Raw genomic sequence first — 8,994 nt, forward strand, 5'->3', positions numbered from 1 at the left:
AAGCGTGATTGAATAGAAAATAGAAGTAATTGTATTAATCCATTGAGACACAGCAGAGTTCCTCACCCCAACCATGGGGTTTAGAGACTCATGCCGTAGAAGATACAAATTCAGATGTAAAATGTCATGAGGTGTCAAATGAATCTCTAAAAGTAGTTTTTATAATAAACTAGTAACCTAGGTTTACAGAAAATGAGTAAACTAAGATAGATAGTGCAGAAATCCACTTTCGGGGCCCACTTGGTGTGTGTTTGGGATGAGCAATGAAGCTCTCACGTGCATAGGCTATTTCTGGCATTTAACTCCAGTTTTTGTGCCAGTTTGGGCGTTTAACTCTAGCTTGTATCCTGTTTCTGGCATTTAACGCCAGAATAGGGTAGAAAGTTAGCGTTAAACGCCAGTTTGCTTCATCACAACTCGGGCAAAGTATGAACTATTATATATTGCTGGAAAGCTCAGGATGTCTACTTTCCAACGCAATTGAGATCGCGCCAATTGGGATTCTGTAGCTCCAAAAAATCCATTTCGAGTGCAGGGATGTCAGAATCCAACAGCATCTGCAGTCTTTTTTCAGCCTTTGAATCAAATTTTTGCTCAAGTCCCTCAATTTCAGCCAGAAAATACCTGAAATCACAGAAAAAGACACAAACTCATAGCAAAGTCTAGAAATGTGATTTTTGCATAAAAACTTATAAAAATATACTAAAAAGTAGCTAGATCCTACTAAAAACTATATGAAAATACCCCCAAAAAGCATATAAAATATCCGCTCATCAACCTTGCTTGATATGTTAAGACGTATATTAAGAATTGTATGTTAAGACGTATTATTGAAAAATGTTACTTTGATACTTTGTTTTTGGATTATGACATTTCAATTATGACTTGAATTATGACTTTTGGATCATGTATGAATTAAAAATCATCTTATGATGTTTGATTTATGGCTATGCCTTTTGGTTATTATGAGATTTTTAAGTGAGTTTCGAAAATATCACTTTAAATTGGTGGTTTCAATCTTATTTTAAAAAGTATAAAATTGTCATCATAATTAGGTACAAACGGCGGTTAGAAACTCCAATTTTGAATGAAACGATACCATTATACGCTGGTAAAAACAGCGGTTAAAAACTGCCATTTTAAACAAAAATGATGCCATTATAACCTGGTAAAAATGGCGGTTATAATGGTAAAAACGGTGGTTAGAAACCGCCATTTTAAACAGAAATGATACCATAACATCCTGGTAAAAAGGGCGGTTATAGCCGCCACTTTAAACAATTCAAAAACCGCCATTTTATGCGAAAATAATGGCGGTTACAAACTACCATTTTAACCCTAAAAAATTGCCGTATTACCCACTGGTTATTACGGCGGTTTTCAAAAAACCGCCGTAATAACCAGAATGACGCCCAGAATAACGGCGTTTCTTGGAGGCGCCATTTTTGGTAATAATAGCGGTTCTAACCGCCATAATTTTAAAAAATAACCGCCGTTTTAACTTTTTTTTTGTAGTGGGATAACGCGTGCGCGTGGCCGTGAATCCTCCAAATGCTTATTTCTTTATGAATTCTTTATTTTGCATGCTTTTCTCGTCACTTCTTCCATTCAATACTTGTCATATGAATTTAAAATCACTCAACAAACATATCAAGCTATCGAATGAAATTAAAGTAAATTAAATTTAGATAATTAAAGGCATAAAAAACATGTTTTCACTCTTAAGCACAAATTTAGGGAGAATTACAAAAGCATGCTATTTCATTGAATAAATGTGAAATAAATTAATAAAATTCTCTAAATTAAGTGCAAGATAAACCACAAAATTAAGATTTTTCAATATCTACCCACTTAATTAATTAAGTAGTCACTAATTTTTTTTGTATTTTCTATTAGTCAACAATTGATTTGTCACAAAAATAAAATATCAGAAAACGTTGGAAAAAATAATTCTTTTTGTGTCTATTTAAAATATTATTAAAAAAAAAAAAAACAAAACAAATGGAACTTCATACTTACCCGAAGTGGGAACTGGGAAGCATACCGTAAACTGAAACATTGTGCTTGGACGTGAGATCCATGCGCCAATTACTAGTACAGTCAAACGGCGATTCGCGTGTGGGACCCTGGTTGTCACCATCAGATTCCCCATCCTACTTCGACACGGGATAATGGTATGAAGATGTCTATAGCAATAGAATAGCATGCTCATTGCTCAATACTAGATATTCCCATACTTAAAAAATGTGGTTTGAAGTTTGAACTTTGAATCGGTTTAACAAAACAAAAATAAAAATAAAACTGATCTCAATTACTGTTTTAATTTCTTCATCTTTTATTTTATTTTATTTTAATCTTGCCCGTATATTTTTTAGTAAATTTTAATCTTTTAATTTATTGAAAGGGTTATTATGAAATTTTAAGAATCAGTTTAAAAATAATGAAAATAAATGCAACGTTTAAAAAATAGGTGAATGGCAATGTCAAAGAAACTTCTAAAAACTTAAGATATGGAAATATTCTGTATAAATTATCGATTAGTTGCAAGCACACAGAACTCAGAAAAATCACCTATAAATCAAGTATATGTCCTTGAAAAATAGTGTAATAATATCTGCATCCAGAAAAGTGAATTTATATCCTTTTACTAATTTTTTTAGTTTAATAAAGCAAAACAAGATATAAAAATTCTACAGACATACGTTTCAAAAATTATTCTTCTAAGGCAGATTGACCTCTCTTGTTCTTTTAATTAATTTTATAATATATATACATATTAAAAAAATAAATTTTTAATAAATTTTATTATAAGATAATTAGATCTTCAAAAAATATGTTTTAACACAAATTATTCTTCTTCAAATTATACAGATTTAACCAGTCATACAAAAGTAAATCTAAAAAATTTTTAAAAATAAAAAATTTATTAAGACAAAAATGTTCCATCCAAAATTTTTTAGAATCAATTTTAGACATTTATTCTATAAATAATTTCTCCTCTATAAAATACAAGGTACAAGTCTGTTTCATGTGAAATATATGAACTGTTCTAATCCAGTAATCTTAGCTGGTATTTATCATTATTATATTGTTATTATTTACTTTCTTTTATTTTCTTTTTAACTTTCCCTTTCTCTTTCTCTTTATTTATGGTGAGTGGTGATGCCAATCTCGTTACTGTGTCTCTTTTCATGTGAACATTCATTGATTGCTGCTAATTGCTGATGGGAAAGAACCTCATGAGGATTAAAGATTAGGAATCTCTTGTACATTTTTTATTATTTGAGATTTGACACGTCTCACTCCTCACACTGGATCCTTCACATCCCTTTCCCATTACACCATCATCATCATCATTTGAATATTAAAACAGAAAAGAAGATCACTGTTTGGTCCCCCAGAAAATATATATAAGCCTCCAAGATTTATCACTGTGTGTGTGTGTGGGAAGGAAGGAATCATCTCAGATCTTCCAAATATTGCTCCCGCCCCAGCTTCATATGATCGGTAAGAGATTTTTCCTCGTTTGATTTTTTCCTTTCAAGTGTTGGTGATTTTTTTCTATCTTGGTACTTTCAAAGTTTAGTTTTTTTATCCCACTTTTGTGCCCCAAGTTAAATTCCTTATTTAGCAACTTTTGGTGGGTCGTCTTCATTAATTATAACCCCGAAACGCGTTTTCCAGTGTTTGTGTGTGATCTTGCATTGCATTTACGTGAAGCTAGATCCCACATCATTAACACCTTGTACCGGTTTAGTTAATCATTATTCTCTTTCATTCATGTTTCGTCCTTTTGTCTTGTCTTTGTCTTCTATTAACATAGTACTACACAAAATGCATAAGCATTTTCCCAGTGGAAACATTTATTACAAATGGAGCTTAAACTCTGATTCTATTCAACAGATCTGAAGCTTGCTTTGACATTTTTCTTGAACCGTATGATTCAGACTAATAATTAATTCCTTCATGGCGATAATGATTCAAAGTGACTTGATATGATTCACTGAAGCTTACTTTCTTTCCTTGGAGTATCCAAGTTGTTAAATTTTGCAGATTGAAAGCTAAATACATCTTGCTACTTTTGTCTTGAGATCTTTATTCTTGATCTTGATATTGGATGATGTAGTACTTAACCTTGGGGTTTTGCTACTCTTATAAATTCAATTTTTTATTGAGTTTTGAGTCAGGATTGATTATTTATTTTATTTCAGGTTCTAAATGGCAAAACCAAGTGCAGCTGATAATAGGACTAGAAGTTCTGTGCAGGTCTTTATAGTAGTTGGTCTGTGCTGTTTCTTCTATATATTGGGTGCGTGGCAGAGAAGTGGTTTCGGAAAGGGAGATAGCATAGCATTGGAGATCACCAAGAAAGGCGAAGAGTGTGACACAGTTCCAAATTTAAGGTTTGACTCTCACCATGCTGGTGAGGTTAGCAGGATCGATGAGGTCGATTCAGAAGCTAAGAAATTTGAGCCGTGTGCTGCTAGATACACGGATTACACTCCGTGCCAAGATCAGCAGCGTGCAATGACATTTCCAAGAGAAAACATGAACTATCGAGAGAGGCACTGCCCCCCTGAGGGAGAGAAGCTACACTGTATGATTCCAGCACCCAAGGGGTATGTCACTCCATTTCCATGGCCAAAGAGCCGTGACTACGTTCCTTATGCAAATGCACCGTATAAGAGCCTTACAGTTGAGAAGGCTATTCAGAACTGGATCCAGTATGAAGGATCAGTGTTTAGGTTCCCCGGTGGTGGCACCCAATTTCCTCAAGGTGCAGATAAATATATCGACCAACTTGCTTCCGTGATCCCTATAAATGATGGGACAGTTAGGACAGCTCTCGACACTGGTTGTGGGGTATGTTCCTCATCAAATTCATAGAACATAAAACCAATTTTAGTCCTTCTATTACATGTTAATTGATAAAACAGCATTATTAGTTTCTTTAAGCTCTAATATAAGGTCTTATTTCCCAGGTTGCTAGTTGGGGTGCTTATCTTTGGAGCAGAAATGTTATTGCAATGTCATTTGCGCCAAGGGACTCTCATGAAGCACAAGTACAGTTTGCTCTTGAAAGAGGTGTACCTGCTGTCATTGGTGTTCTTGGAACCATAAAAACGCCTTATCCTTCTGCGGCCTTCGACATGGCTCATTGTTCTCGTTGCTTAATTCCTTGGGGAGCAAATGGTGAGAATTTTGCATTCAGAAAGATTACTCTGAAATATTTGCTGTAACTTAGGCAGGGCAATAATTTTTGGGTTCTTAACTTCTTATTCTGTTTGATCTGGTTTTTTTATACCCTATTTATGATAACAATCGTAATTTTGCATTATTCATTTGCAGATGGAATTTATATGATTGAAGTAGACCGAGTTCTAAGACCTGGTGGTTATTGGGTACTTTCGGGACCTCCAATCAACTGGAAGGCAAATTATAGAAACTGGCAGAGACCTAAGGAGGAACTCGAGGAAGAACAAAGAAAGATTGAAGACGTTGCTAAGCTCCTTTGCTGGGAGAAGAAGTCAGAGGAGGCTGAAATTGCCATTTGGCAAAAAACTATGGACACTGAATCATGCCGTAGCAGACAAGAAGAATCTGGCGTGAACTTTTGTGAAACAACCGATGTTAATGATGTCTGGTAAGAAATCTTCCTGTTTAAACAATTTGTATATTTTTGCAGTGCATTATTATTATTCCCGTTGTTTCTTTCTATAAGCCATGTGCAAGGATGTAGACATGTGCATTATGCATTGAGCTAAAGATATTTGGGAAAATAATAGTGATATTTTCATGTATAATTCTAAAAATGCTTTTCCAGTTTCCAAAGTATCTTGATGGTTAGGAGGATGTTCTCTTAACCATAGTGACCTTGGATTGAAACTGGCAATAAGAAGCAGATGAAACATCTTTGAAGTATTTGTGACTGCTTATTTCCTTGTCATCTTTCCAATTTATCATTGTTTTATATCATATGAACTCTTTCAATAGTCAGTCCATAATACTATTGTCAAAATCATTCCTTGATATGAACTCTTTCAATAGTCTCTGTTTGGTTTTGATCCTTCGAAAATTATGAGGTGTCATGTCTTTGTGTCTACAGGTATAAGAAAATGGAGGCCTGTGTTACCCGCACACCTAAAGTTTCTGGTGAACTCAAGCCATTTCCGGAGAGGCTATTTGCAACCCCTCCTAGAATTGCTAATGGTGCAGTTCCTGGAGTTAGTGTTGAGACATTCGTGGAGGATAACAATAAGTGGAAAAGGCATGTAAATGCTTATAAGAAAATTAATAGCCTCCTGGATACTGGAAGGTATCGCAACATTATGGACATGAATGCTGGTTTGGGCAGTTTTGCCGCAGCTATTCAATCTCCCAAGTTATGGGTCATGAATGTTGTGCCTACTATTGCTGAGAAAAGTACACTGGGTATCATATATGAACGAGGACTTATTGGCATCTATCATGATTGGTATGGTTTTCTTACTCAGTCATGATGATACTAATCTCGTGCCATTACCTATTAGTGAAATGAATTATCAATTTTCTCATCTTTCATGGCTTTCCCCCTTATTTGTTCATACATCGGGCCCTTATAATCCACAGGTGTGAAGCCTTCTCCACATATCCAAGGACCTACGATCTCATTCATAGCGATGGTCTTTTTAGTCTGTACAAGGACAAGTAAGCGATCCTTTGATTAAATTTTCATGTTTTATAATTCTTATTTATATCAGTTCTTGATCAAAATGCTTCTCTATCTAATGTGCCTAACAACTTGTTTAGCATTCAAACTTTTGTGCCTATTTGATTTGCTTGTGGAAGTCTGAACATGCCTCTTTAAAGAGCTATGGTTCAGTAACCCTCACCCAAATGTAGAGCTTGTGTAACATTTGGATCTAGACCAGCATAACCACTTGATTTTAGAAGATAGGTTCATCCATGTAACCTTAAAAATCTTGTCTCACATTAAATGCAGCTGTAACATAGAAGACATTCTTCTAGAGATGGACCGGATTTTGCGGCCAGAAGGAGCAGTCATCATCCGTGACGAAGTTGACATCTTAATTAAGGTCAAGAAAATCGTCGGAGGAATGAGATGGAACACCAAAATGGTTGACCATGAGGATGGTCCACTTGTTCCCGAAAAGGTACTGATTGCCGTCAAGCAGTATTGGGTTGTCGGGTCAAATTCCACTTCATCCTAATAAAGCACCCGGTGCAAGTTGAAAGGTCATTAATGGCTTTTAGCCCCTTGGGGTTCAACTAGATCCTAACAGAGTTCATTTGGGTTTTGATATGAGCATTTTTGGCTTGCATGATCAACCACAAAATTTGGCACAAATTAGGGCCATTACAAGAGTTATGCTGAATTGCTGATTGCAATTTGCAATAGGTTTCGTATCTAGTTAATTTATCATTTATTAATGAACAAATTTGGGAAGCTACTATGCTCAGGGTTTAAGATATTAGCCGTTTTTTTTTCATCAATCAAGTATCCTGTTACACGATATTACATTCAAAAATCAAGGAAATATTGGTCTCTTCTCTTTTTTCTTTGGTCCCAATAGTTTTATATTTACTGAATTACAAAAGTTTGAGCTGCTTCGCCTAAATTTTGTAACAAAGAATAGTAGTGTACGGTACAATCTTTGTAGCTGTAACTTCATTTGCAAGTTACACTCAAATATGAATTTTGAAGTGCTTCCTGATTATTCACCTTTATCTTTTGGTTAGGTTAGAAGATATGCCTATGATTTGATTGTAAATGATTGTGAAATTTTTGGATGTTAGTTTTTTGCTAAAAACGAGAATGTTACTGCATCCAAATACAATAGAAGAGATGCTACTATCTTAGGAATTTTGGCTACCTATCATGGCTACAAACCAATTTCTCGGAAGTTTTAGGATTCAGGTTAACAATAATTAGTTAAGAAAATAACTTTTTTTTACCCCTTGACTAATTGTTTTTCGAAGTACCTATATTTTCCCATTTGTGACAATTCAGTATATGAGATTCTACAAAATGTATGACTCTTCTGGAACCAGCCTAGAATGGAACTACTTGTATGTGCCATGTGCGTAAGGGTTTTGAAAATTTTCTTAATAATATATATGTAATATCCGCCCTTTCATTTTATTAAGTTCAACCCTATATTAATATTGTGTTTTCCCTATCTTCCTAAAATTTATGGATCCTTCGTTACTTTACTTCCAAAATTTTTGGTATATCTGATTATCTGTTACTCTAACTTGAGACTATTGGTAAAGGAAAAATTAGTAACACCAACGTGTAGTGGAGGAGGATACGAACACTTTTACCGGATTAAATTTTTTATTGGAGTTACGGATCGTAAGAAATTGAAGTCAGAATTTTGGTGGGAGTTACGATTTTCTTCCATGCAACCTTCGGACTTTCTCTTTCTTATTTCCTTTCTTTGGTTTCGGTAGTAACAATAAAGAAGTCAAGAATGATAAAAGGTGATCAATGGAGTAAGAGATATATGTGTCATATTATATATATATAGGAAAAGTTTAGGGGCCAGCAGATTTATTAAATAAATCTGGTCAGTACTTAGTCAGCAAAAGAAAAATGAGTACCACCATTAGATGAAATCTCACACCATTAAATACACCGTTCTAAAATATTTTTAATAAATAATTCAAACTAATAGAATAAGTAATAAGTAAATTATACTTCAAAAATTTTAAAATTTTATTTAAATATTTTTGTTAAAAATAGTTTTTCTTAAAAACAAAATCTCAATGAATATAATAACTCATAAATAACTAATCATTTAATTTTTTAAAATTTGGGGCCTTATATCCTACCCCACTTATAAAAATTTTCGTCTTCGAAAATTGATACAAGATGAAAGAAACTTAAATTGGCGTTTCCTTTGTACATATTTAGGAAAAAAAAACAAATTTTTTGCATATATAGTTTTCAAATACCAGGAACTCGTATGATTCGAATATAAGAAAAAATGT

At 34.0% G+C, this 8,994-nt stretch overlaps 1 protein-coding gene across 2 annotated transcripts; it reads left to right on the forward strand.

Moving 5' to 3' along the window:
* The first annotated feature begins 3,160 nt into the window (after positions 1–3,160).
* On the forward strand, positions 3,161–7,718 carry LOC107489385 (probable methyltransferase PMT2). Of its 2 annotated transcripts, none has more exons than XM_016110132.3 (7): positions 3,161–3,507; positions 4,212–4,863; positions 4,983–5,193; positions 5,350–5,644; positions 6,107–6,475; positions 6,610–6,687; positions 6,983–7,718. In XM_016110132.3, the coding sequence occupies exons 2-7, from the start codon at positions 4,219–4,221 to the stop codon at positions 7,209–7,211; spliced, it is 1,827 nt and encodes a 608-aa protein (XP_015965618.1). In that variant the 5' UTR covers positions 3,161–3,507; positions 4,212–4,218; the 3' UTR covers positions 7,212–7,718. The 2 variants fall into 2 exon arrangements, with proteins under 2 accessions (XP_015965618.1, XP_015965619.1); XM_016110133.3 differs by lacking the exon at positions 3,161–3,507 and adding an exon at positions 3,796–3,936.
* Positions 7,719–8,994: the final 1,276 nt, after the last annotated feature.

The sequence above is a fragment of the Arachis duranensis genome, chromosome 5 (genome assembly GCF_000817695.3).
Source record: "Arachis duranensis cultivar V14167 chromosome 5, aradu.V14167.gnm2.J7QH, whole genome shotgun sequence".
NCBI classification, from domain to species: domain Eukaryota; kingdom Viridiplantae; phylum Streptophyta; class Magnoliopsida; order Fabales; family Fabaceae; genus Arachis; species Arachis duranensis.

Coding starts and splice junctions, on each gene's coding strand:
- LOC107489385 (XM_016110132.3), top strand. CDS start 4,219: ATGGCAAAACCAAGTGCAGCTGATAATAGGACTAGAAGTTCTGTGCAG. Junction 5,645..6,106: donor ACCGATGTTAATGATGTCTG/GTAAGAAATCTT, acceptor TTGTGTCTACAG/GTATAAGAAAATGGAGGCCT. Junction 6,688..6,982: donor TTTAGTCTGTACAAGGACAA/GTAAGCGATCCT, acceptor CATTAAATGCAG/CTGTAACATAGAAGACATTC.